This window comes from Heterostelium album, assembly GCF_000004825.1.
Source record: "Heterostelium album PN500 unplaced genomic scaffold PPL_contig24, whole genome shotgun sequence".
NCBI classification, from domain to species: domain Eukaryota; phylum Evosea; class Eumycetozoa; order Acytosteliales; family Acytosteliaceae; genus Heterostelium; species Heterostelium album.
In genome coordinates this window covers 1-27,675 of record NW_008805101.1, presented here as the reverse complement: position 1 = coordinate 27,675, position 27,675 = coordinate 1, and the positions used below count along the sequence as shown (strand labels likewise).

At 32.7% G+C, this 27,675-nt stretch overlaps 12 protein-coding genes across 12 annotated transcripts; 8 read left to right on the top strand and 4 right to left on the bottom strand.

Annotated features, from left to right (window-relative positions):
* Positions 1 to 219: 219 nt before the first annotated feature.
* On the bottom strand, positions 220 to 3,065 carry PPL_11683 (uncharacterized protein; the record flags this gene model as incomplete). Its single annotated transcript, XM_020582432.1, has 10 exons — positions 220 to 355; positions 445 to 639; positions 1,089 to 1,186; positions 1,434 to 1,455; positions 1,489 to 1,525; positions 1,758 to 1,777; positions 2,360 to 2,398; positions 2,436 to 2,487; positions 2,681 to 2,769; positions 3,016 to 3,065. 10 exons carry the CDS (start codon positions 3,063 to 3,065, stop codon positions 220 to 222), a joined length of 738 nt encoding a protein of 245 aa, XP_020427199.1.
* Positions 3,066 to 3,407: 342 nt separating this feature from the next.
* PPL_11682 (uncharacterized protein) lies at positions 3,408 to 7,077 on the top strand (the record flags this gene model as incomplete). Its single annotated transcript, XM_020582431.1, has 7 exons — positions 3,408 to 3,660; positions 4,169 to 4,376; positions 4,425 to 4,979; positions 5,066 to 5,349; positions 5,389 to 6,051; positions 6,734 to 6,792; positions 6,919 to 7,077. 7 exons carry the CDS (start codon positions 3,408 to 3,410, stop codon positions 7,075 to 7,077), a joined length of 2,181 nt encoding a protein of 726 aa, XP_020427198.1.
* Positions 7,078 to 7,433: 356 nt separating this feature from the next.
* On the top strand, positions 7,434 to 9,284 carry PPL_11681 (uncharacterized protein; the record flags this gene model as incomplete). The annotated part of the gene is made up of 2 exons (XM_020582430.1): positions 7,434 to 7,729; positions 7,805 to 9,284. 2 exons carry the CDS (start codon positions 7,434 to 7,436, stop codon positions 9,282 to 9,284), a joined length of 1,776 nt encoding a protein of 591 aa, XP_020427197.1.
* A 376-nt stretch (positions 9,285 to 9,660) lies between these two features.
* PPL_11680 (uncharacterized protein) lies at positions 9,661 to 11,395 on the top strand (the record flags this gene model as incomplete). The annotated part of the gene is made up of 2 exons (XM_020582429.1): positions 9,661 to 9,756; positions 9,824 to 11,395. 2 exons carry the CDS (start codon positions 9,661 to 9,663, stop codon positions 11,393 to 11,395), a joined length of 1,668 nt encoding a protein of 555 aa, XP_020427196.1.
* Positions 11,396 to 11,799: 404 nt separating this feature from the next.
* Positions 11,800 to 12,330, top strand: atp5D (FoF1 ATP synthase subunit delta/epsilon; the record flags this gene model as incomplete). The annotated part of the gene is made up of 1 exon (XM_020582428.1): positions 11,800 to 12,330. One exon carries the CDS (start codon positions 11,800 to 11,802, stop codon positions 12,328 to 12,330), a length of 531 nt encoding a protein of 176 aa, XP_020427195.1.
* A 1,106-nt stretch (positions 12,331 to 13,436) lies between these two features.
* Positions 13,437 to 19,469, top strand: mtaA (HEAT repeat domain-containing protein; the record flags this gene model as incomplete). Its single annotated transcript, XM_020582427.1, has 5 exons — positions 13,437 to 13,684; positions 13,776 to 13,982; positions 14,050 to 14,221; positions 14,306 to 14,417; positions 14,485 to 19,469. The coding sequence occupies 5 exons, from the start codon at positions 13,437 to 13,439 to the stop codon at positions 19,467 to 19,469; spliced, it is 5,724 nt and encodes a 1,907-aa protein (XP_020427194.1).
* A 109-nt stretch (positions 19,470 to 19,578) lies between these two features.
* PPL_11677 (exosome complex component RRP46) lies at positions 19,579 to 20,423 on the bottom strand (the record flags this gene model as incomplete). Its single annotated transcript, XM_020582426.1, has 3 exons — positions 19,579 to 19,803; positions 19,869 to 20,245; positions 20,324 to 20,423. The coding sequence occupies 3 exons, from the start codon at positions 20,421 to 20,423 to the stop codon at positions 19,579 to 19,581; spliced, it is 702 nt and encodes a 233-aa protein (XP_020427193.1).
* Positions 20,424 to 21,434: 1,011 nt separating this feature from the next.
* rab32A (Ras-related protein Rab) lies at positions 21,435 to 22,752 on the top strand (the record flags this gene model as incomplete). Its single annotated transcript, XM_020582425.1, has 5 exons — positions 21,435 to 21,437; positions 21,577 to 21,711; positions 21,849 to 22,112; positions 22,186 to 22,411; positions 22,628 to 22,752. The coding sequence occupies 5 exons, from the start codon at positions 21,435 to 21,437 to the stop codon at positions 22,750 to 22,752; spliced, it is 753 nt and encodes a 250-aa protein (XP_020427192.1).
* Positions 22,753 to 22,894: 142 nt separating this feature from the next.
* Positions 22,895 to 23,364, bottom strand: dlcB (dynein light chain; the record flags this gene model as incomplete). Its single annotated transcript, XM_020582424.1, has 3 exons — positions 22,895 to 23,031; positions 23,106 to 23,195; positions 23,313 to 23,364. 3 exons carry the CDS (start codon positions 23,362 to 23,364, stop codon positions 22,895 to 22,897), a joined length of 279 nt encoding a protein of 92 aa, XP_020427191.1.
* Positions 23,365 to 23,550: 186 nt separating this feature from the next.
* mmgt (putative transmembrane protein) lies at positions 23,551 to 24,424 on the top strand (the record flags this gene model as incomplete). The annotated part of the gene is made up of 5 exons (XM_020582423.1): positions 23,551 to 23,629; positions 23,687 to 23,739; positions 23,802 to 23,905; positions 23,970 to 24,054; positions 24,407 to 24,424. The coding sequence occupies 5 exons, from the start codon at positions 23,551 to 23,553 to the stop codon at positions 24,422 to 24,424; spliced, it is 339 nt and encodes a 112-aa protein (XP_020427190.1).
* Positions 24,425 to 24,734: 310 nt separating this feature from the next.
* PPL_11673 (uncharacterized protein) lies at positions 24,735 to 24,962 on the top strand (the record flags this gene model as incomplete). The annotated part of the gene is made up of 1 exon (XM_020582422.1): positions 24,735 to 24,962. The coding sequence occupies one exon, from the start codon at positions 24,735 to 24,737 to the stop codon at positions 24,960 to 24,962; it is 228 nt and encodes a 75-aa protein (XP_020427189.1).
* A 2,464-nt stretch (positions 24,963 to 27,426) lies between these two features.
* On the bottom strand, positions 27,427 to 27,675 carry PPL_11672 (uncharacterized protein; the record flags this gene model as incomplete). The annotated part of the gene is made up of 1 exon (XM_020582421.1): positions 27,427 to 27,675. A coding segment is annotated over one exon (249 nt), but the record flags the coding sequence as incomplete, so codon positions are not given.

Below are 27,675 nucleotides of genomic sequence, written 5' to 3'. Positions count from 1 at the left end.
CGAATATTCTAGAAACTACAGTATTACTCTAAAAATATACCAAATTTATAATAGAATAATTTATTCTATTATTGATTCAAATATTGATTGATTTATTTATTCATTTATTCATTAATTCATTGATAAAATGATGTATTCTATTCTTTCAATGACATGTATTAATATATTTATTAAGTATTAATTGATATATACCTTTATATTCAATCTTTTTGAATTAATTCATTTATCAATCATAGATTCCAAAGTAAATGAATCATATCCAGTCATATGAGTCGAACAAAAAAAGTAAACATTTATTATTTTCAAAGCTGAATCACCGCTATTTACAATTGTCATTGATATTTGGAGATCTGCTCTAAATGTTATTGTTCGTTACATTTATAAAATTCTATTGTTATTATTCTAATAAATAATATTTCCAAAGGTTGTTGTTGTTGTAGTTGCAGTAGCGGTAGCTGTAGCTGTTGCTGTAGCTGTTGCTGTTGCTGTTGCTGTAGCTGTTGCTGTTGCTGTAGCTGTTGCTGTAGCTGTTGCTGTAGCTGTTGCTGTTGCTGTTGCTGTTGCTGTTGCTGTTGCTGTTGCTGTTGCTGTTGCTGTTGCTGTTGCTGTTGCTGTCGTTGTTGTTGATATTGAATATATCTTTTTGAATGTAATCTTCTTTAAATATCTGTTATCTAAATTTATAATTTCCTAATAATAATCAATAAATGTTAGTAAAATTCTATTAATTAATATAAATTATCTTACTGTTAATCTATTTGAAGCTATTTAAAGATTGTTGGCGTCTATATTTGTAATCCAAATGTAAATGATATGAAACATTCGATCTCGCTTGTTCGATAGTGACCATATCTTCTTGTCAGATGGTGGTGGTGGCTGCATTAACTTTGATCAAAGTGTTGGTGTATGTTTCACCTAATAGGTAAGCAAAGTAAGCTTTAGAACAACAAGTTGTACTTGATCAATATCATTTCCATTGCTTGTCGAAATAAAATCTATTTATAAACTAACTTGACTCTCTAAATGATTGTAATGTATATTAGATCATTGCAATATATAAAAATGTTTAAAAATATAAATTTACATACCTCAATAGCACACATTGGCTTTGTGTAGCAGACCCGTCTCCAACTGTACTTTCTTTGGCATCGCTGAACCCTCTGTCTTGATAATCATGATGATCATACTATTAATTGGTTGTACTTGAAATGCATTACTATTGCAATAGTTCTTTCACTCTGATAGTATCTTTAATCACGTTGATCCTTGTCATGATTTAGCCAAGGAGTGGAACACTGTATCTATTAATAAATGAAAATGAGTTTGTTAGTTTAGTTTAGCATTATAGGAATGAACATTATCTCAATATTACTCTTCAATATGTATCTTTTTAGAACAAAAAAGTAAAGTTGGCAACAATATAATAGACTTACAATACTGAAATCATTGAATGAGCTAACATTTGAATTGAATCTTATAACTCATTACTTTCTTATATAATTATTAAATTCTAAAGCGGTAACTTCTTTTAAAATTATAAAAAAAATAAATATTGATATTATTATTACTATTGATAACGATATCTCAAGATCTAAAATGAGAGTAAAAAAAAAAAAAAAAAAAAAAAACAATTTGTTGATCATAAACACTGAACATCAAAAGTATTATTTTTTTATTTTAATTGTTAACAACAAATTACAATCATTCATCACTCAACTATAGCTTTATAAAACAAAAATTAGCATATTTTTATTTACCTCTATTATCATGCAAACTCCTGTAAAGATAATTTAAAAGGTTAGTTAACTTTTATTCTTATTTAATCTACACTCTATCTTTACTGTTTTTTATTCAATATAATATCGATTTAACTTGTTCGTAGACAAAATACAATATTAATAATGATTCATACAAATTGGATTACCAAATATTTAAACTTTAACATATAAATACACACCGACAAAATAATCATTTATAATAATAATTAAATTAAAATAGAAATTATATCAACTATCGATGAAGCATAAATTACACAATTATTAAAAGTAACATAACAGAGAAACCTATACTTTGATTATACAATCCTATACACTAATGATTTCAAGCTACTGAATGTCATCACGATTATTCACACTTTATCTACAATGGGAAGTTGATTCTCAATTCAAATAGCTCATTTTATGCATTTATTTATACATTTCGCTTAATCATTCATTAGTTTCCCATTCATAGACATATATTTATTTTTTTATTTATAAGTCCTATACAATTTCAATAAATTAAATACTATACTATCATTTATTAATTGATTTTCCAATATTTTTAAACTTTAATGATTAGAATAATATGTTAATCATACAAACAAATATTCGAGACATTTTTGAATTCTTTGAAGGTTCTTTTAATAAAACATCTGCTCCACTTACAACACTTACTGTGCTTGAAGAACATATTTGATCTTTTTGTTGGCACGAATACAATCTTTTTCTAATCTAGAGATGACAGTTTGGTCACAATTAATCGATTAAATCATTATAGAAACTCTGGACAGTGATGCTATTCCTCTACTATCTACTTTTCAAACCTCAAATAAGAAGCATTGAAAACCTCTTCTATTATTTGGTATGTATTGTTAAAATTATTTATTTATTTATTACAAATGAATAACTAACCAACTAACCAACTAACCAACTATAGCTAACAAGAGAATCGATGAACTCGTGGTGAACGAGAGATGCAATGATATCAAACAGTGAGGTACATGAGGTGCTAAAGATAATACGATTGAGACATATGAGAGTGAGATATCAAAGAATATAAGTATCTAATGGAGATTAGCAGTGTTATGTTGACTACTGCCTATGCAATGCACTCTCTGAATAGTAGTAGTGCCTTTACTAACGTTAGTAGTAATAAATGATTCCATAAAAGTAGTCCCAGGTATCCTCCAAGGTTTTACATGCATTATGTACAATTAATTTCAATAGATGTGTTATATGTTATCTTGGAATCTACTTTGGACAAGGAATCATCTTAACCACTACGATATGATAGAGGAGGATCATTACATCTTATTCAAACTATCTTCACAACACAATTATCTGAAGGTGAATTTATTTACTTCATTTAAAAAAATTCAAAATCAAAAATATCTTTTTTTTCTTGAATAAACCTCTAATGACAATGATTTGTTTATTTTGAGTTTTTATTTATTCACTTCATTTCATTTTATTTCTATTCAGCTCACAACAATTACTATTTCTTCATCTTCAATACTCAAACTACATCATTATCACTTTCTATACTATCTTTTCATCTTTCATTGTTACTCATACACTCTCATCCTTATCTTTCAATTCATTCTCCTTTACTTTATCCATCTATATATTATTCTTTGCTGTTTCATAATGTCGCAACAACAACACCCACCGTTCACTTGTTGGATAGAGTTTAGTAATAAGAAAGACAAACTCACCTTCGAGAACACCGCCAACTATAATCGTCTCATCCCTGTCATTAGAGGTTCCAAACAACTCGCTGTAGGTGACGGTTCTATCGATTTGTTCTCTGATGCAGCCAAGACCATTCAACTTGATGTTGAGACTCCAGTCGATAGGAATCTTCAGCGAATCTATGTCGCCACCACCCAACCACAGCAAGGTAAGTACATCTACCTTCAAGTCTACAAACCAACCACCTATGATACTAACCAGCCCACTCCTCATATTCTCCTTCTCCCTTTTGTTATCTTGTCTTGTACGATATTTACACTTTCTTCTTCTCCTTCTCTTTCTTCTCGCCTCTACGTTTCCTACATACACACACACACACACATATACATACATACATACATACATACATACATCTACATCAACAACACTATTACCTATCAAACCTAAATATCCTTCCGAACTCTCTATATAACTATATAACCTCTTTTTCTACCTTTTCATTCTCTTTTTTCTTTTTATCTCTCTCTTTATCTCTCTTTCACTACTTAAATCCTTCTATTCAACTCTTTTACATACCACATATTTCCTCTAATTTGTATTTAATTCCTCTATTCATTCTCTCTTTCTCTTTCTCTCTCTCTCTACCTACATTTTACTTTTTTTTTTTCATTCCTCTTGTTTGTAACAATCATACTCGTTATCATTTTTAGTCATAGATAGAATTACGAAATTCTCAGTCAACGGTGCAATTTTACCACAAGATAGAAACACAACATACTTTTGGATTGACACAAACACGGATGAACTAATTAAACAAATTCGATCTGGACTCTATATATGTATGTATGCACCAAGGTCCTCTGGCAAGTCAACCATAGCCTATAGAATAATAGAGTTACTTCGTAATGATTACATTCCCATAGTGTATGTAAATCAAAGTATTGATTAAGAATAATCCTAATAATTTTCTAGATTATCTTTCGATAGAAACTACATATTTGATACACCCCAGTCTTTTTGGACATCATTTGCACGCGATTTAACACTTTCAATGAAGCTGGCAACTCCGATTGATGGATTGGATGGAGTTTTATATTTTTTTGCAAAAGGCTTACCTCAATTTCAAAATAAAAAAGTTGTACTATTTATAGATGAATTTGATACCATATTTCCCGATCAGATGTATGAAAGAAATGATATGGAATCACCAGTTCTCAACTCTCTTTTGACACAACTCAGGGCTTGGAAGCAGACATTGCCAGAACTAAAAGTATTACATGTAAGTGTATATCTAAACATAATATTGCCACCATACTCACCAAATACCAAGTCAGTTATATCGGTAGGAACTTTCTCACTTTTAGAAATGACTACAACTAGAATATCTCCCTTTAATACACCAAATTCACTTGAACTGTCATCATTCACCTTAAATAATGTCTCCGATCTATTTGGCCTCTATTCGAAGTATAGTGGAGTCAGTTTTCCTCGTCAAGTCATCTCATCTATATATTCCTTCTGTAGTGGGTATGTACATCACTTTGCAACAATAGACTATATACTTACTACCTTTTTGCTTCAAGGCACCCTGGATTAGTTAATTATTGTGGAAGAATTATTCAAACAATTTGCGCAAAAAACAAAACTACATTTGACGATTCCGATTGGACGATGCTTTCAACTGTTGGCATATTTAAAGAAGTTAGATCATATGTAACAATTCGCCAAATGTGTGTACATCTCAACTCAAATGGACCCTTCTTTGAAAATGTTCGAAAGGCCTTGGCTAGTTGTGTGATGTCTTATCCTGATTTTGTAGAAAGCAACAATGAAAATGAAAAATACTTTCACTACCTAACGGCTGAGGGATTCTTAACAGGTACGAAATTTAACTCACGTATGTCATAAAACCCTTCTTACTCACCTATCTTTTTAGCATTCGAAGACAGATATTGTATTAGATCAAAATTTTTGAAAAATATTACTTGTTTCTTTAGCAACTTGAGAAGTAGAGTTGATGGTCGCATCGCAATTCCATTCAAAACGAAACATCTCGAACAAATTGATGTCGTTTCTCTTATTATAATCTCCCTCCAACAAATCAGGAAGGATATCATTATAGATACGAGATCACTCAAGAAGAATCGCTCCAATGGCTATCAAAGGGATGCATTGGTCCCTTCTGAGTCTGTTTACCACTTTGAAATCTACCAACTCATTGCCCATCAGTCAAACTTACCCAATATTATATACCCTGAAATCACCTCGTCTTCAGATGATAATGCAGACAGAAGAGCTGACATGTTTATCAAGTATAGAAATTGGTCAGTAGTCTTAGAGTTGGTCGCACATCAAAATCCAAAAGGAGTTGAAGCGCATCTTGACTCTGCACTCGAGTACAAAAATCGAACAAATGCTGATGAAACTTGGGTCCTTAACTTTACCTGTGGCCCCATAGACACACAAATCAAATCAAAGAGCGGTGTTGGGCTCATTCATGTCTGTCATAGTAGAGACTATTCAGCTGTCAATGTACAGGTTCATTACCCCAACCAAGATATTGGAAAAACATACCACGACACTCGTCAATACCCTGTTAGTATTTTTGATTGATAGTATGAATACTACTACAGTTTGATCTGGTATGGTGAATTAACTATCACAGGTCACTCTATTCAATCCTTTAAAGAAGTTTGAAAATAATCATCTTTCAATATAATAATAAAACAAAAACACTACTATTATTATATCACAAACCAAAAATAACCATCTATACACATTACATCTTTATTTCATATCCACATTACCCCCATTACCTAGTTATCAAAAATAAGGTTTGGATAGGACGTGCTGTGATATTTGAATATATGAAATTTAATACTAAATTATTTTGAAATTTCTTAAATTGAATAATTAATTATTAATTATTTTGTATTGAGAAGCTAGAAACTCTTAGAATATTAATCAACTTCTCAATCTTATCTCGAGAAGGATTTGATAACATTTTCAACGAAGGATAAACGACCCAAAATTGACATTAAAATCGATTTTGACCACCACCTGACATCAAATTACCAATAAAAAACTTTTGAGGGTCTTGCTTTGCTATGTAACGAACTAAGTAATTCTTATAAAATTCATTGAATGCAAAGTTTAAAGAAGAAGAAGGGAAATATCCAATACAACGGTTAAGATTAAGAAAAAAGGTTGTAGGTTTAGGATCCCAATTATTTCTTAGAATCTTTAACCTTCTCCGTATATAAAAGTATACTTTGTCACAGGTTGTCAAACTAGAATAAATAACAATGATTTCTCTACTTCCGTATTTTGGTACATAGCTGTTTATTATAATAAATAAAAAAAAAACAATTAGTTTGGAATATATAATAGTTTATATACTATTTAGTTACCTTAATGTTGATATTTCAAGCAACAGAGTGATAAAAAATCGGTTACAGATCATTAGAAAGATGAATCCGATCAAAATATTAAGAATATACAATTCACAATCAATTCAAACTTCATCCGATATTTTGAAGAACACCCTTTGACACCAACCAACTTCACCTATCAAACTAATAACAATGTAAACAACGAGAATTACAATTCAAATAAACAATTATAAATAAACAATCTAAATAAGTTTTTTTATTTTTGTTTGAGAAAGTAGAGTTGTTGAACGTATGATTTTAATTGTAACAACAGTTCCTTTAATAATGGGTGTGTTTGTTGTGGATACTCTGTATTGTTTAAAGATCGAAACATGGGAAAGAACTGTTGTTGTTGTTGTGGGCTCAATCATCATACTTCGAACTTGGTATTGCTTCCAATACTCCATAAAATTTCCAAAAAGCTTCACCACACCGTTAACTTTCTTTTAAAAAAAAAAAAAAAAAAAAAAAAAAAAATCCATTATAATACATTTTAAATCATCTTTATTTTTATAACAACAATCGAACAAAGTTGTAAACAAACAAAAGAATGATAAACAATCTACCTCACATCATAACTAGACATATTCTTTCTTTTGTCGACTCACCATTCGATAAGATATGTTTTGTGTTAGCAACAAAGCGACTATATGAAAATAGAGAGCGATTCCTCTACTTTGATGCATCAAACCTAAAGACTCAACACATCGGATATCATCACCTGAAATCTTTTCGAAAAAACATCACACAATCGATTTGTGATAGAGATTTAAATTTAGTATGGCCACCAACTCAAAACGAACCAAGTGAAAGTAGATTCGACTCACTTGATCATAAAACATGTAAGTCAAAAAGATAATAATTAATTTCTACTAATTATTAATATATTGTTTATTTAAATGACTCACTAGTATGTTTTAGTATTGACTCTATTCCAAATGATAGTAAAGTATCTATTACTTTTATAATCTATCAACAAGTTAAAGATGGACTTGATATTTTTAAAGAGATGCTCAGCACAATCAAAGGAATCATTGTAAACATTGATTTTGATTGTTTGAAATTCAGTACAGCAATTCCACCCGGTCTAATTCCCAAGACTGTAAAACAAATCAATTTAGGATCACACTATGACTTTCCTTTGGAGGAAGGAATACTTCCCGATGGTCTTACTCATTTGCATCTAGGACAAGTTTTCAACCAACCTTTAAAACCGGGTGACATTCCACAGTCTGTCCAAAGACTAACACTTTCCAACCAATTCAATTTAAATATTGAAGCAGGACAACTTCCATCTTCTTTGATTAAACTTACAACAGGCTACGGTAATAGATTGTCTTTTGGTAAAGATTCACTGCCATATGGTCTGAGAAAGTTGGTACTCCGACATACTTTTAATTATGATGCCAGCTTGGTGTTGCCAGCCTCTGTTACTCACCTTTCTTTAGGCTCAACAAATAACAAACTGCTCCCAGGAAGCATTTCACCGTTTATTACCAGCCTTACACTGCCAACCTATTATTCGCATAGTTTGGATGCAGATGTCATTCCAACTTCCTGTACTCGCTTGAGAATCCATTCTCTCCAGAAAACTCTTGAACCTCGAGCACTTCCTGAATCAATCGATACTATATTTTTTGGACGTGATTATAACGATGTAATAAGAAAGAAAGTACTACCAAACTCTCTGACCTACTTGAATCTGGGAGTTGCATTCAACAACGAACTAGTTCTCCCAAAAAAACTAAAATATCTAAGATTCTCTAGTAATTTCAACCGTGAACTAGAGCCAAATCAACTTCCAAACTCATTGAGAACATTAATTTTCGGTATGGAATTCAATCAACTCATTGCACCTGGTATTCTCCCACGTGGACTTACAACACTTCAATTTGGAATCAAATTTAATCAACCGATTGGTGTTGGTGTGCTCCCTTCCACTCTTGAAACACTTATACTTGGTCCAAATTTTAATCAACCATTGGAGCCGGGTGTCCTTCCGGAGGGATTGCAGCGTCTTGAATTTGGAGATAGATATAGTTTAGCTCTTGTCCCCGGTGTTATTCCTAGTTCAGTGACTGAGTTGGTTCTTGGTGAATTTTTTGGTCAAATGCTTATTGGCGAGGGTGCAATCCCCGATACTGTCACATATCTCCGTGTACCATCATTCCAATCGAAATACCTGTTATCCTCACCAACACGAAAGATTCATGTTCAACTAACTAAACCAAACTTTATCCCAATGGAAATTAGAATGGTCGATGAGAACACTCTTTTAGCTATAGACAAGAAATTATTTGGTGGTTTTCTATCAATCGAAAACATTGATCATCTACGCGACCACATATTCCGTTATTGGACATCACATAAGATTGCTCAACTTAAACAGATCCATATTTAAAATATTTTATTATTGTAACATATAAAAGCTTTTTTGAACATATAAAAATAAAAAATAAAAAATCAACATTCTAACTAGATACCTTTTATTATAATGCTGATTTTAATAAAAGATTGTTGATTAAAATCATTCCCAGGAATTTGATTCTACCCCTATCAAAAAAATTTTAACATTTTGATATCAATTTTGGTTAGCAAAGATTTTTGGCCAAAAAGTTTCCTATGTTTGGAAGAATAAGAAAAAAATAAAAAAAAATTTTACCAAAACTAACACTTCTTTTTTATTTTTTAATAAATACAAATAATTTTATTTTAAAATCACTCACTTTTCTACAAATAATTTTATTTTTAAATTTACTTACTGTGCTCTTATAATAATGACAATAAACTATTCTGTTAAATTAAGTAATGTTAAAGCATTAAATTTAAGTTTAAATAATGATACAAATACTGCAATTGATCCATATATAAAGGTAAATATCAAAGTGGCAATACTACTCGAGATTGAGATTCTTATTAATATATGGTTAAACTTTATAGTTTTATTTCGATCAAAATAAAAAATTTAAAACAGAAACATTGGCAAAGACTTTGAATGCCAATTTCAAATTTGAAACATCATTCATCTATCATACAAAAGGTGAGAAGTTGGATGGTAAACACTTTGAGATAGAGGTGTACGATGCACATATCATTGGTGCAGACAAGTTTGTTGGTGGATTCTCAATTGATTATACCAACATTATCAATGGTCCCATTCATCACCGTATTGTCATCCGTAACCAAGGCAAACCAAATGGAACAGTCGAATTTGACTTGGAGATGGCTCAGCTTAACGAAACTTTGCTCACAATCAAATCTATTCGTGCAAATTTCTATCCTGGTGCTCTTTCGCCTATGGATGCACAAGTTGAGAAATTCCTCTCATACAGCATCCACGACCCCCTTAAGACATCGTCAGCCGATCGTGAGAAACGACTGTTAAAGTCTAAGCGAACCACCCAAACTACATGGGATGACGTTGACCAGATTATAGTAGAAACAACACTCCAACAACTCCTTGCCAATCCACTGGTTTTCACTGTCCATCAATCTCGTTCCTATAATGCCACGACCGACCCTGCATACGGACAGGCCAATATCACCTTGCGAAACTACGTAAGTGATATCTCACACATAGGTGACAACTGCAAGATTGGATTTGTCGAGCCCATTCTCCACCAGCAAATGGTTGTCGGTGCTATCGAAGGAGATGTCTTCTTCCACAATGCTCCACTCACCTGTCAGATGCTGGGTGGTGTTCACACCGACGTTGGAATTCAAGATGGTCAACCATTCTTTAGTCAATTCAAACCATTAATTGATAATAACAATAGTAATCGTACAGAGACTGTAGTGACAGCTTCATTACCAAAAGAACCAGAGGTTCTCCCAGCAAATTGGGAGAAAAGAGTTGCTCCCGATGGTTCGATATATTATGTCGATCACGCCACTAAGACCTCACATTGGAGCTTGCCAACAACAACTGTTTCATCAACACCAAGTGTACCCATTTCAATTTCATCGTCGGTACCAACATCCAGTCCAATCTCAATCACCTCACAAGCAAGTTCATTACCATCGATCTTGCCAAACCAACAAACAGTTTCACCAACAACTCCAAATACCACACCAACTTCAACAACACCTGTACAGCAAATTCCACAACAACAAACCATTCAACAACCAAAACAACAACCACAGCAACCACAACAACAATTTATTCAACCAATACAACCAATTGCTCCAACACAAATAAGTGCGCCACCTAAGCCAGCACCACAACAACTTCCACAACCAACTTATATTCAACCAGGTGTACAATTACAATATACAATGGGTGCCCATGGACAACCATATGCAGCGCCATCCTATGCACCACAACCACCAGCAGCTGTTGGAGCTCCACAATACTACTACCCACAACAGCAACAACAACCAGGTATATATCCAGGTGCATATCCACAACAAGTTCCACAAGGATACGCCTATCCAACAACAGGATATACCTATGCCTACAGATATCCATCTTCATCTGGTTCCTCCTGTCACGGACACCACCATTGTCACTAAATCATATCATTTAAACAACATAAAACTTGCCTAACGAAATCATAATTATGATTATAATCATTTTTGTAATACTACATCATTTAAAATAATAATAAAATTATACAAATGTTGATCAAAAAATATGTGTGAATGTGAGGCATTGGTCTCGTTTCTTTTTTTTTTTTTTTTTTTTCACAAAAATGAATTTTTAAAAATTAAAAAAAAAAATGGAAAATAAAAAAATTCAAAAAAAAAAATTAAAAAAAAAATCATAGTGTCTCATTAACACACAACACACTCTTACGATCATCAATCAAAACAAAATATTATTATTCATTCCATTTTGGAGTTCGATTTATTTATTAGTTTAGATTAAATTTAGTTTAGTTTAGTTTCAGCTTTACGATAATAAAAAAAAAAACAAAATGTTTAAAAACTTTATTGGTAGAACATCAGGTTTGGTTAGATCATCGATGATCAACAACAACAACAGCTATATCACAAAGAGAACATTTGCAAGTGAAGGAGCAGCAGTCAACGCTGACGATCTCTTGTCATTCTCATTCATGGTACCACACCAAATTCTCTTCAAGAACAAGAAGGTCCAAATGCTCACATTGCCAGGTGCTCGTGGTGTCTTTGGTGTTCTCAAGAATCACATCCCAAAGATTGCAGAGTTGAAGCCAGGTGTTGTTCAAGTTCACCACGAGAGCGGTGACGTTGATAAATACTTTATCAGCGGTGGATTCGCTTTCATCAACCCAGATGCCTCATGCTATATCAACGCCGTCGAAGCCGTACCAGTCGACCAATTGGACGCAAACGAAGTCAAGAATGGTCTTGCTCGTTACACTCAACTCTACAACGAAGCATCCGACGAAGCTGCCAAGGCTACCGCTCTCATCGGTTTGGAGGCTCACCAACAGATGGCATATGCATGTGGTGTTTCTCTTTAAATTAATAACAACAACAATTAGCAACATTATCATTCATAATTATTTTATTAGTTTAATATTATTTCCAATCAAAAACATAGCACAACAAAACAACTACTCAACCAAACAACCAAATCACCAAATCACTAATTTTTTTCACCTTTATAAAATTAAATTTTAATTAATCTAATACAAACTACCTATATTATCACTTTATTTTTTCATTACATTACTTCAATATCACAAATACAAGACATATATAACATAGATAAGAGATGGTAGATCGTATCATCAATAACGATTTTGGTATTGACAGCATCACCGATGATAATCATTCTGAAAGATAGATGTGAACGTTTAGATAGTTTATTAACCAATAATAATATATTAAAATAAAATGAAAAAAAAATAAATAAAAATGTAAAATCATATATAATAACTTTTTGGAGTTTCACATTTTATTAGTATTGAAAAAAATAACAAAACTAAACATACTTTTTTTTTTTCCTGTACTTTAATTATCTTTACCAATTTTGTTCATTTTTAAGTTTTCACAACAAATCCAACTACCTTTATCAAATATTACATTTACAATTCAATATTTCCCAAATGTATTTATTTAGTGTTAAAGCAATCCCACTGGTGAGATCAAAAGTTACAGAAGCTAAAGAATCCACTTAAGATATTGGTAAAACAAAACTATTTTTTTTGCTTGAATTATAATTAAAAAAAAAAAAACTTTGTAATACAATAAACAAACTATTAAACATTACACATGTTTCTTTTTAATAATTAATTAAAAAAAAAAAAACAAATTTAAAGTTTTTTGTTGAAAGCGCGCCAAAAATTAATGATGTTAATTAATCACTTAGTTTTTGTTTTTTTTTTTTCTAAATAACTTTATTATTTTTTAAAATCGTTTAAAATTATATATATAAATATTAAGATAGATAGAGTATAGCTATCTTATAAAATCATTGTTTATTTAAAAAAGGTTTAAACTTTTTGTATCTTTTGTTTTTTTTTTTATATTATTTTTTCATGTTTTTAAAGTATATTATTTATTATTTTATAAATATAAAGATAGTATAGACAGATAACATATATATATAATAAAATAAAGAGAGATGGCAGATGAAGAAACACCATCTGGATCTATTGAAGATCGTATTTCTCATAAGAATTGGAGGTGGCGTGTTAGTGGGTTCGAAGAATTGACAATCAAGTTTAAGAATTCATTCGAAACCACTGGATCACTGTTCAATGAGCACGGTCCAAACTTTAAAAAGTATCTCTCTGATATCAACCCAATGGTACAAGAGAAAGTATTGGATACTCTTTCAGCATTTATAGATAGATGTGATGTTGTTAAAACGTAAGTTTTTAATATAGCTTACAATCAATCACAAAACACATAAACATTACTAACTTATCAACTATATTATCAACTATATTATTATTTAAAGATTTGCACCTTCATTTGTACCTACACTGGTAGAGAAATGTTTCTCTTCTACTCGTCCAAAGGTTAAGGATAAGACTGTTGATGTTCTCATTGCTACTATCGAAGCAGATTCACCCGAGCCAGTAATTGAGAATCTACTGAAGGGAACAACCAGCAGCTCACTCAAGGTATCGGTTGCATCACTTATCGCACTTAGAGAATCATTAAAGTAGGTACATCAACACATATCAACTTGAACTAAACTTACTAAACATCAAATTATTTTATATATATAGAACATTTGGACCAAAAGTTATAAATATAAAGAGTATAATGAAACAGTATCAACCATGGTTTGAAAACAGAGATAAGAATGTCAGAGAGGAAGCAAGTAACCTTATCGTCGAGGTATATCGATGGATGAAACAAGGATTATTACCATTGTTGGATAGTTTAACACCAATACAAGTATGATAAGCTATTATTCTTAATTTTTTTATTATTTAAATACTAATACCTCTATTAATAATAATAATTATTATTATTATATAGTTAAAAACATTAAATGAACAATTTGAAAAGTTACCAGGTGATCCTGCTGTTCCATTGAAATATATGAGATCTGAAGCTGCCAAAGCACAAGCTGCCGCTGCAAAGAGTGCTAGTAAGTTTAATTAATATGATTTTTTTTTTTAATTTTCGATACTTACAAATGTTTTATGATTATTTAGAAGGAGGAGCGGTAGTTGTTGAAGTTGAAGAAATCGATCCATATTCAATGATCGATGCAGTTAATATTCTATCAAAGATTGGACCAGAGTTCTACGAGGGTATGGAGTCAAAGAAGTGGCAAGAGCGTCAGGCTCAAGTCGATATGTTGGTAGATCTCTTGAATTCATCACCCAAGATTGAGAATGGTGATTTTAGAGAGTTGGTGAGCGTTCTCAAGAAGACACTGAGTGACACCAACGTCATGATTGTTACCAAGGCTATCGTTGCCATCGGACTCATGGGTGAGGGTCTACGTAATCACTTTACACAGTTTGTCAAGGGTATGGTCATTCCAATTATGGAGCGTTACAAAGAAAAGAAACCACAGGTTGTTCCAGCCGTACACACCACTATGAATCAACTGGTCAGTCGTTGTGTTGGAATCTCTGATATCATCGACGAACTTATTGCACTCATGGCAAACAAAGTTGCACAAATCAAGATTGAAACACTCAACTTCCTACACAAGGCAATGTCCACCACAAAGAAACCACAGGACATCACCAAAGTTGCCAAGCAGCTTGCCAAGTCGATGATGGACTGCTTGAATGACACCGCAGAGCCAGTGAGAGATGCTGCCGCCAAGACATTTGCATTGTTTTCCTCGATCATTGGTGAGCGTGGAATGGCTCCATACTTTAACCAGTTGGATCCAATCAAGTTGAAGAAAGTCAAGGACTTGATGCCAACTGCACCCACTCCAGTTGCGGCATCGGCAGGTGAGCCTGACGACGACGAGCCAGCTTCATCATCAAAGAAGCCTGCATCGAAATCATCAACCTCTGCAAAATCAACTACAACAACCACCACCACAACTACCGCTTCATATGGTGGTGGATTAGACGACCTCGCAGCCAAGCTGAGCAAGACTATTCCACGTGAGATCCTCAGTGGTCTTGAAAGTCAGAATCTAAACGATCGTGCCGACTCTACCAAGAAGATATTGGATATCGTTCAGTCCAGTGCAACTGATTGTGCCGATACATTGATACAATACCTCCAAGAGAAACCAGGTTGGAAGGAAGCCAACTTCCAGGTTATGAATAACATGCTGGCAATCATAGGACAGTTGGCCAACTCTGACTCTACTTTTACCAAACAGACAATTACCAATTGTGTTGGTCCCATCATTGAGAAGCTAACAGATGTCAAACTAAAAGACACTGCCAATTCAACTCTATCCTCCATATGCGAAGCTGTCTCACCACAAGTTGTATTCCAACTCATCTACCCGGTTGCCCTGAACAACAAGAATGCAAAGCTCACAGAATCAGCATTGGCATGGATGGCAGTCGCATTGGAGGAGTTTGGCGTTCAATGTTTCAACTATAAACCACTCTTTGATTTTTTGAAGGGTTGTTTAGAGTCGATCTCCACACCAGTAAAGACCTCTGCCATCAAGGTTCTTTGTGTACTTCGTATTGCAATTGGATCAGCGGTATTCGACTATGTTGCTGATATTAAGCGTCAGATCCTCGACACTATCGATAAGGAGTTCAGTAAGATCAAAGATCAGCGTCCACCAGCTGCATCACGTCAATCGCGTGTAGAAAATGAAATCCCTAGAACCGACATCAGCTCGAAACTAGGTGGTATCATCCTTACAAATTTGAGTGATAATGATTGGAAACAACGTCAAGCTGCACTCGAAGAGATTGAGCGTTTTGTTGTTGACGCCAATCTTAAACTCCAACCAAAGTTGGGTAACCTTGTCAGTTGTCTAGCCAAGGGATCTCTCACCGATAAGAACCAAAAAGTTATCACGACTACTTTGACATTAATTAATATGTTGACAACAGCCGTTGGTCCATCGTTTGACAAATCCGCCAAAATGCTATTACCAGGTGTCCTGGCGCTATTGGCCGACGCCAAGAAACCACTCCGTGATTCCGCACTCGCCACCATGACTATTATTGCCGAGGAACTTGGTACTGACATTGTTTTGCCTGCACTTGCTACTCTCTTGCTCCAAGAATCTGCAACCAGTCGTAAGGATGCACTAACTTGGGCAGTCGCCAACGTCGGTAATGCAAAGTCGACACCAGAGATGACGCAACTGGCCAAACCAATTATTGCCTGTCTCCAAGACAAGAATGCCGAGGTACGTGCCAACTCTGAACAACTGCTCTCTATCATCGCCAGTGTCGTTCCAGCCGATGCTTTCAAGAAGGAAATGAGAGATGTCAAACCAGCCAATCAACCAAATATGCAAGCAATCATCGATCGCCATTATATTTCCACCAAGAAAGCTGGCGCTGCCGCAGCTGTTGCCAAACAGCCAGTAGCTAAGCTGTCGCCATCACGTACTTCCACTGGAAAGAGCAATACTACCACCACTACCACAAATAACTCACCATCGAGAATCTCCACAACAAAACTACAATCTCCACAACCTGTCGTTGAACCATCTGGTGACATTATACTTTACGATGCAGCTGGCAAAGCCACCAGACAAAAGGCAAGTCAAGGACAATCATTCTACATCCAAGAGACCGAAGAAATAGTTGAGTTCCTCCAGGAGCAAGTTTGTCAGTGTTTCAGTGAGGAGTTTGCCAACATGATGTTCTCTGCCAATCCAACCCACCAACAGCAAGTCGTAGATCTTCTGGCATCCATTGATTCCGAGAACTTTGATTTACTTGCCAGTGTTTTAGACGTCGTATTCAAATGGTGCTCGTTCAAGCTATTCGACGTCGGTGCATCTTCACTCAGACGTACCACCAAATTGATTGAAATTGTCGCCTCCAACATGAAGGAATTGGAATACTATCTCAGTGACTATGAAGCTGGATGCATAGTTCCGGTCATCTCTGAAAAACTGGGAACATCCAACGAAACATTCAAACAAATGTTACGTCCATGTCAAAGAATACTTTCCGAAGTGACACCTCCCAATTCTTTCTTTAAGTACACATTGGAAACCACCGCCAAAACCAACAATTGGCGAACTAGAGTCGAAGGTATCACTGAAATGGGCAACATTATTAATCAACATGGTCCAGCGGTTGCTGGAAATCAACTAAAACCGGTAGTTGCTGTCATGGCTAAAGTTCTGAGCGATCGCGATCCCGCCCAGAAGCAAGCCGCCATCAATTCACTCTCCCAATTGCATGCGCACATCGGAGATGAAATCTGGAAATATCTTACCGTTCTCAGTCCAGCCGATCGCCAACAACTCGAACAGATTTTCGGACAATCCAATCAATCTCCCAACAGATCACAGCACCAATCACAAATGCAATCAGCGAGTGGCTCATCAGATGACGAAGAGACCAATATTATCATCGAGTATTTGGAGTTGCTTAAGAACTTCTCAGAGCAAACAATCGATACTGTTGTGGAGCTGCTCAAGATGCTATCGAATCTCATAGCCGGTACACAATCCACCACCTTTGCCGAGAAATTTTTGTATTATAATGAAGAGTATCAAATGGTACTTACTACCATTCTCACCAGTATTTTCCCACGTGTATTCAACGACCAATCTATCTTTAGATTGTGTAAATATCTAATACATACCATCATCACCATCTATTCCCACGATCTCATTGCTAAAAAGTCATCGGTGCGTGCACTTCAATCAGTCTTACGCGAGTCCATCACTCTGCTGGTGAGCCAGCCAAGTTTGCCACAGAAACAAGACGATCTCGATTGGGTTACCAAAGCACTCAACCAAGTGTTACTACGTACTCTCCAAAAGAGTGATCCAACTACCTTGTTCTCTGTTCTACTGAGAATGATCACAGAGACTCGTGTTACCGATCAAAAGAATGACAAGTACAACGACCTGTTACTGCGTTGTCTGCTTCGTGCCACCAAGTCTTTGAAGGGTGCCAACTCTCCAATAGAAATCGACATGGGTGTTGTACTCTTGGAGATCAGCAACTACGAGAGAACACCAGGTCCAGATGATTCAACTAAAAAGACAACAAGGACACTCACTGCCGAACTTATCAATATCAATCAAGCGCAAGTAGTTCAGTTCTGCAAGAAGTTGGTCGCCTCCAACCAATCACAACAACACTCCCAACTGTTTGCGCTACTTGAAGATCTTATGGGTGGAAAAGCAACTTTTGAAAAATTGGTTGGTGTACCACAGTCACGTGGCGAGCAGGTCACTGTCAAGTCAGTCAAACCCAAACAACAACAACAACAACCACAACCTGTCCATGAGGAGCTAGATATTGCACAACTTGGAGTAGCACCACTGGCAACTCCAGAGATTCTTCAACAACCCAATTTGACCATTCCAAAGATTGCTCCTGCACCAACCAAGACTACTTCAACTCTCGACCAGCAGATGTCAACCGTAGACAAGTCACCACGCAACTACACATGCTCCTCTACACTCGAAAAGAAGGATCTGCTACAAGACATCTTTAAGAAGGTAGGCAACAAAGAGAGGACCACCGAAGGATTGTACGACCTTTACTATTTCAAGAAGCAATATCCCGACTACGATATCTCCCACAACCTCAGCCAGACAACACTCCCATTCCAGAGCTACATCACAAGAAACCTTCAAAAGATAGCGACCGAACTCGAATCCAACAAAACAAAAGAAGCACCGGAACAGGCTGTCAACTACCACGAGAAACTCAGAGACATACAAAACACAATGCATCACCAACAACAACAGCAACTCGATGACAGCACTGGAAGCAGCAATAGCTCAATGAAAGAGTCGAACCAACTGACAGCATCTGCAGCACTCAATACACTGCAAAGACTACGTGGTTACACCAATCAAAACAACAACAACACTGCCAGTGACAGTAATGCGCCAACAACGACCACCACCACATTACCAAGCACAACATCGAGGACGACCACCTCGACCACCACTGGTACAGGTGCCACCGGTTCACAAGATTTAACAGCAACAGTAGCATCTTTAAGACAACGATTAGCACACATCAAAGAAACATCAAGATCCAATGAATAATCATTCATTTTGGATTGTTAAAAATTGATTTGAATAAAATAACTATACATATATTTTACATTTAAAAAAAAAAAAAAACAAAACAACTATTCTTTTAATTATTTACATTTTATTTAGTACTATCAGACATTACAGTATCTTTAGTTTGTGATTCTGTATCACCCATTATTCTTGTTTTAACTGCAGTTCTAATGTATGCTAAAATTCTCTCACATGAAGATCTTGCCAATTGTAAAGCTTCTTGATTCTGTTGTTCTGTAATAATACCCGATGACTTTATCATCATTAATTTTAATTGACTATTAAATGCGTATATAGCTGTTGCTTTTGATTCCTTTAATAGAATATTAAGAATAAATATAATGATTGATTTCAATAACCTAAGTTATATTTACTTACATTTTCTTCTTTCATTGTTGGATCTAAATAGATTTGACCATCGCTATTAAAAGATAGTGAGATTGATGCTATCAATGAGTTCAACTCGATACCGGCATCCAGTAGTGCCAAGCATGCTGCGTTGATCGAACAACTTACGATCGATCCATCAGTCGAATATACCTGTATGATGATGCTTATGAGTGTACGAGGGTGCAACATTGTCATAATGACACTCTCTATTGCATTTCTAATGAGTGACTCTTGCTCTTTGGTTTGATAATTCTGATTTCCGCTGTCTGGTGTGAATACAACCTCGACAGTAGCTTTCGATATCTTTTCTTTTCTTGGATTCACTTCGACTGGTCCATATATAGCAGCTAGTACCGATGAATTATCTATTTAATAATAGCGATGCGATATGATAAGTATAAGATTCGGTTGATCAATCATCAAACAAACAGATTGTTTATTACCCAAAGAGAATTTGGCAGAACCATCTGCTTTATTTAGTAATGCCAACTCTGATTCAATCGATCTGATTTGATTGTTATTTCTTTTATCAATTCTAACCATTTTCAATATGTAATAATAAATTAAATGATCAACCAAAATGATATTCGAGACCAAAAATAAATAAAAGACGAAAGAAAATTAACGAATTATTTTTATTAATTTTTAATTATTTCTATTTCCATTTTTTTTTTTTTAGATTAGTTTTAAAAAGAGAGATTTAATTGGGAGAGAAAACTAAATGATCTTTGTTTATCTGATGATTGAATAATATTTTTTTTTTTGAAATCAATGGTATTGCTCCCAGGAGAAGAAGATATTTAATCATTCAAAATCAAAGGTATAAAGGATAATTGATTTATTTTTTTTTTTTTTGATCATATCTTTTCTTTTTTTAAAATGATCATAGGGGCAACGGAGTGATTCGGAATATAAAAAATTGTTTTTGAAAAAAATCATTCTAACTAAAGTTTGTTTAAAACTGATACAAAAAAACAACTAAAGCTACCAAAGGGGTAATAATGTTTTTCGAAAATTTTTGTGAAAAGTTCTTATGACTTTTACTTTTAATGCAAAAATTCGTTTAAATATTGTGGCTGGTAGAAAGAGTGGTGACTGCGATTTTTTTACAAACTGCATAAAAAAAAAAAAAGGTTGAGCATTTCATTGCGAGTAAGAGAATTGAGTGGAAAAAGGCGATTTTGATTCTCTAAAAAAAAAATATTAAAAAAAAATATTAAAAAAAAACAAAAGTAATTGTTTATTTTGTATTTTTTTCTTTTTTTTGTGTCCTTTGATTTTATTTATTTATTTATATCACAATTTAAATATACATATACTTTTTTCTCATACACCATTACATTTCACTCTACTTAGTACTCTCCTAATTTTTGAAAAAAAAAAATAAACATCGTTATCCCCACCCACTTCAACTTTTACAATTAAATTTCAAAATCAAAACAGAGCTTGTATTTACACAATTTTTTTTTTAAAATCTATTACTTTTTGTTATATTTTTTTACAAAGCAAAGATAAATCACTTTTTTATTTATTTAGTATTAATAATCAGTTAAAATGGTAAGTTGAATAAAAAAAAAATAGCAATGATTAAATTGACTATTTATTTATTGAATGATTTACCTCTTGATCAATGAATAAATCATTTTCAAAAAAGAAATATAAACTAATTATATTTATATTTTTCTTTTTTTAAAAGGCAACAACAGCAGGTGACGATGATTACACAGAATACTTGTATAAGATTTTGGTAGTAGGTGACATTGGTACTGGTAAGACTTCGATTATTAAGCGATTCGTACATAATATCTTCTCTATGCATTATAAATCAACTGTATGTTTCCAATGATATAACTTTTAAGTATATGTAGCGTGGTTGTGGTTTTTATACTTTTTTTTTATTTAATAACAATCTTTTATTTAATATTAATATTAAATATAATATTTTTAATCTATATCTATATATTATAGATTGGTGTAGATTTTGCACTTAAAGTGATTAATTGGGATCCAAAGACAGAGGTTAGATTACAGCTTTGGGATATTGCTGGTCAAGAGAGATTCGGTAGTATGACCCGTGTTTATTATAAAGAGGCAGTTGGTGCCATGATCACATTCGATGTCACTCGTGCTTCCACTTTTGAAGCCGTTTCCAAGTGGAAGGCCGATATAGATTCAAAGGTCACCATTGGTCCAGAGGAGAAACCAATTCCAGTAGTTTTATTAGCTAACAAAGTAAGTTTATAATTTATAAACTTTTTTATTTTTCAATAATTTTAATATTAATCATCATCATCGGTAATAATAGTGTGATCTTGGTAAAGAAGGATTTATAAAGACAGCAAATGAAATGGATAAATACTGTAAAGATAATGGTTTCATTGGTTGGTTTGAAACTAGCGCCAAAGAGAATTTGAATATTGAAAAGGCAGCTCGTTTCTTGGTTGAACATATCTTAAAGATGGATATTAGAAGAAATCAACCAAAAGGTATCGTCCACCCAGGTGAAGAACCCGCTCCACCAGCAGCTTCTGGTGGATGTTGCAATAAATAAATTTTCTGATTTTCAATAAACAAAAAAAAAAAAACAATACTAAAATAATAATCAATAATATAGTTTAGCCAGATCATTTTCCCCACCCTCCCCACTCAACAACAAGCTAATCAATCAATCAAACAATCAAATCATATAATTGAAACATAATCAATCACCGCACCCCACCAACCAAAATTGTTAATGTAATTTTTAGAACAACCAAAAACCAATAGTTTATTGGAGAATCTAATCTCCTTAAGTAATAATAATAATAGTAATACACTTAATCTAAATTTATTGAAGATATTTAAAAAGAATATAGATTATAACAATATATAAATAAAATTCAAATACTGTTTTAAAACAACTCTCTTTTCAAACGCCCAAGAATATTCCTTTCCCACTACTTTGCTGATCTTTCTTTTATAAATACATAACATATATTTTATTGTTCTTCTTTTTCAAAACTATTTTCTTATAATTATCCTGCTTTGAACAATAATACTGAATGTTGTCCGACGATATAATAAAGATAGTTCTTTGTTTCATGTGTCACAAATGAACCAAAACTCTTTCCTACAATACAATGCCATGTTGGTGTATATTTCTTGTCAAACTCTATAAAATAGAGAATCATTAGTATACCAATGATGAAAGAACAATGTGATTCACATTTGCATCTTATGTTTTACCTTTTTTGATGGTCATAGCAATTTCTTTTTCCACTGTATGTTCTTCAAATGCTTTGGCAGTGATTTCAATTGCATCGGTTTGCATAAAATCTATAATATAGCATGTTGTGTGAGATTCAATTAAATATTTTATGAAAATGTGTAGGGTGATTGGTTAGATTCACAAGTTTCTCTTTTGCTCGATATTATCAATCTAATGAAACAAACCTGGCATATCAGCAATCTTAATCTGTATTAACTTTTTATCTATAGTTGTCATTGTCTTTTAAATAAACTAAACACTTGTAATATATAATATATCTTAATTATAACCTTTTAAGTCAATGAAACAAAAAAAAAAAAAAAAAAATGATCACAACCTTTTTTTAAAAATTTGTTTTTTGATCATCATTTTTTAAAAACTATTTATTTATTTAGTTTTTTTATATATATATAATAAATAAGAATGAATAGATCATTGTCTCTTATTATATGTACTATTGGTATAGCTTTACTTGCACATTCAGTTTTATCTGCATTACAACGTATGTAGTAAATAACTCTATAGATCTGATCTTTTTTTCTAATGCTCAATATTATAGATAGAAGTTATCTTAGATTGACAAATAAATCATTTGAACATATACCATATGATGTAAGTAATTTGTTAACTAATTAATTAATGTTATCAATATATTAAACGTATTTTGTATACAGATTGCATTAGAATCAATAGTTGCACTTTTAGTATCGTCATGGGGAATAATTAATTTAGCACCAAAGTTAATTCCAATTAAAGCTACTCATCATCTATCAAAGAGGTATAGATTAATTTAGTATTGAGATAAACCAATTTATTACTAACTATTTTTTTATTTTTGATAGATCTTATGAATCCATAGACTACAGACCAGATTTTATTCAATTCAATAATAGAGCGAGATATTTATCAGATTTACTGGCAGAACCAGTAATTGAGTAATCTTTGGATTGTAAATAATAAACATACTAGAAAACGAATATATAAAAAATCAATATTTTAAAATGTAAAACAAATCAATATTTCATTATGTAAAACAGGTTATACTCTCATTAGGCATATTAAGTTGCACAACTTTGAGGGTAGAATCAAAAAAAAATTATTAAAATCAATCAAATTTATCTTTTATTAAATTGTTCAACTTTCTTTTGCTAAAATTTAAAGTTAATCCATTTTAAAGCAATAAATTTAGTTGTTGTTCAAAACAAATTTTTTTCTTTATTTTATTTTTATTTCTTTGAATATGTAAGCAATATTCGAACAGATATTTCATTCATAAAAGTGTCGTACCTGCAGATAACATGCTCCAATGGTTCTCACCCAATAAACCAGCCGAGTATCCCAATCAAATTGAGAGTCGAAACTAATTTGGGTTGTCAAGTTTAGGTGAAGAGTAAATTAGTAAGAGAAAATTTATATCATAAGGCTTTTTTGATTTGATATTATGGTTGTTCGTTTTTTTGAAAAAAAAAAAAAAAATCGAAAGAAGCCTCTTCACCGAAACTTGACAACCTAAAAAAATCTTTTGAAATAGCAACACGTTCGTTCGTTTTTTATTTTATCAAATAAAAAAATAAAAAATAAAAATAAAATAAATGTTAAATAATAATATGAGAGTTATTATAACTAATGGTCCAAGTGGAGCTGTCGAATTTGCAATTTCATTTTCTTCTTCACTTTTCTTCTCATATATTCTTTATCCAACTTCTGTCTCACTTTCAACTAACTTCTTATTCTCTTTCAACCAACCTTCTAGCCTTACTTTCAGAGCTGAGCTTCTCTTACATTCATCATTTGGTTTTTTAAACATCTTTTCTCCAAACAACTATTTGCCTTAAGCTCAAAAGTTTCATTTGTTCATCCAATTCTATTATATTCAATTTCATACAAAGATTCAATTATATAGCTGATAATAGATCTCCTGTTTGTTGCCACGATACTCTATCTTTGTATTTAAATTATTGTTTTCTCTATTAAATGCATTTTCTGCATCTTTATTGCTCCCAAAGTGATTTCATTTCATCTGTCATCTTGCTTACTCTTCTACTATAATCGGTTCTGATTGAAGCTATGTTAGATAGGTCCTTTGATTGATGAGCGGTTTTTCTAAAACGGTATCGTGGATCAAACGAATATGCTTGATAAAAATAGGTGTTGGTGGATTACATTTGGAGATATTATAGAGGTTGAGGCATGGTACTGTGTTGGTATCAGAGTATTCTCTATTATGTTTATTTCGACGATCTAAACCCTTAGCTAGTATTTCGGACAATACTCACTTCTAAGAATCTTTGCCATCTATATTATAAGCTTAACTGTCACACCTTTAATTCAGCTTTCTTTGATATGTTCATTATCCTTTAAATCTTAGATAAGTTGATTATTATTATAGTTATTGTTAATACCACTCTTACTACTCTCTAATTACTACTATACTCATTGTCATTTTATTGGAATTCAAATAATAATAAAATGACAATGAGTATTAAGTTTTTGTTGATTGACAAGTTTCAAAAACGTTTTGTCAACCGGTTTGTTTCAAATAACAAATAATTTATTATGGAGTGAATTTTCCTTATTTATTGAAAGAAAGAAAGAAAGAAAGAAAGAAAGAAAGAAAGAATGGATGAAAGGAAGAATGAAAGTGAATTAGGTGCTAATTCACTGCAGTGCAAATAAATAGAAATATAGTGTAAGAATATAAATATGTAAAGCGTTGACAGCACAATGTGCACTGGACTAATACAGTACTTATATTGTATTACCTATATCTATTTATTTATAGAATGATACATACCATATAAACAAATTAAAGGCAAAACTAACCTATACTTTTTTGGAGAAAAAAAAATAAATTTGAATTAGTTATCTTGAATATACTTGATTATTTACCCACTCCCTGCACTGAGTGTGCCCCTGGTAATCCATTCTATTATTATTCACGACTATCATATCAAAATGGAGAAAATCTACATGATAACCGGGTGGCTCGTTCGATGCACCTTTATTGTTGTTACTCAACAATATTTTTCTATTTAAAACAAAAAAGTTAATAAGTAAGAATGTTTATCCAAATAGATTTTTCAATTACATACATTTTATTTTTAAAGATTGTAGCTGAGTCGATATAATAACTTGACCACCTTAGTTAGAAATATTGACTAGTCGGCCCTTTATATATTCTAAAGTGGTGCATTTTAAAATATATAGTTTTATAGTGTGCCTACCCTATAATGCCGGATTGGTCTGTATCAAATAAGTTAGTAAAACATTAATTGAATAATGTATACTAGACATTATTGAGTGACAGCCAGATGGGAGTCTTCATCTTTTACATTCGGTAATACCAGAATAATTTGTCGTAGGCATACAAAATTATCTGATATGTTGAACATAAATTAATGACATACGAAATATAATAAAGAAGTAAATAAAATTTATATTAATAAAATTATATGCGTATACCTTTATTGGACTATTCTCTTGATTAAAAATACAAATAAAATCTAGAAAGATCACATTCTTTGTATGAATTGACCTATGTATAATAGAATGAATTAGTTAAGTACATTCACAACTGCTCAGCTGCTATATAAGGAACTTATACTTACAATGAACTAAAACATAATATAAAACAAAATTTACTACTACCAAATCAATATGCTTCAACATTCAAACACTCCAGATAATAAATCAGGTTGAAAGCGTTATTCTAAAATAATATAGCAAAGTGCTCACATGTTGAATTGTGTTTTTGTTAATAATCAAACCTTATTCAATGTTGAAATAAATTTGATTTGAAATGTACTAGACCAGACTCCCATCCGAACATATACATAGCTTCATCAAACCCATAACAACAAATGAAAAAATAGGCGAATTGATTGCAAGATTCTTTACACACTACTGCATATACTATTTCAAAACAAGCAATCAAAAATTATTGAATAATTATGATCCACTAAAGATATGTCAAAGAAATAAAAATTAGTAATCTGTATTCATTAAAATAAAACAATTATATACTTACACTATCTTTTATGCCTAAACATCTCCACATACCAAAAAGATTATAATAAAATTTGAATTATAAAAATGATTTTAAAACATTTCCAATCATATTTTGAATTGGTCTTATTACCAGGTTTGATAATGGGTTCTTAATGAGTAGAGTGGAGAAGAGCTGTCCATAGTCCGCTATGGCTGTGAGGCATGGAATTCTTATAATAAGTTCTCGTAGAGATGGCCAATTGGATAAGAAGTCACCGGCATTGTTCATGTTTTCGTCTTCTTCTGCGGTATTCAACTGGTCCTTGATCTTTTCATATGGAATACAGAATCGATCTCCATTGCATCGTCAGTTTCCTCAACTTGTTCCATGATAGGATCTTCATGTGATGTCATTTCTACATCATTTGATGCTGCTGCTTCTGACTGTGGTGGAGATTGTTGTTGCAGTGTTTGTGAAAGTTGTTGTAAATAGTTGATTTGTTGTTGTTGTTGTCTATAATCTTGAATCTGCGAGTTGTAATTGTTATCGATTTCAAAGAT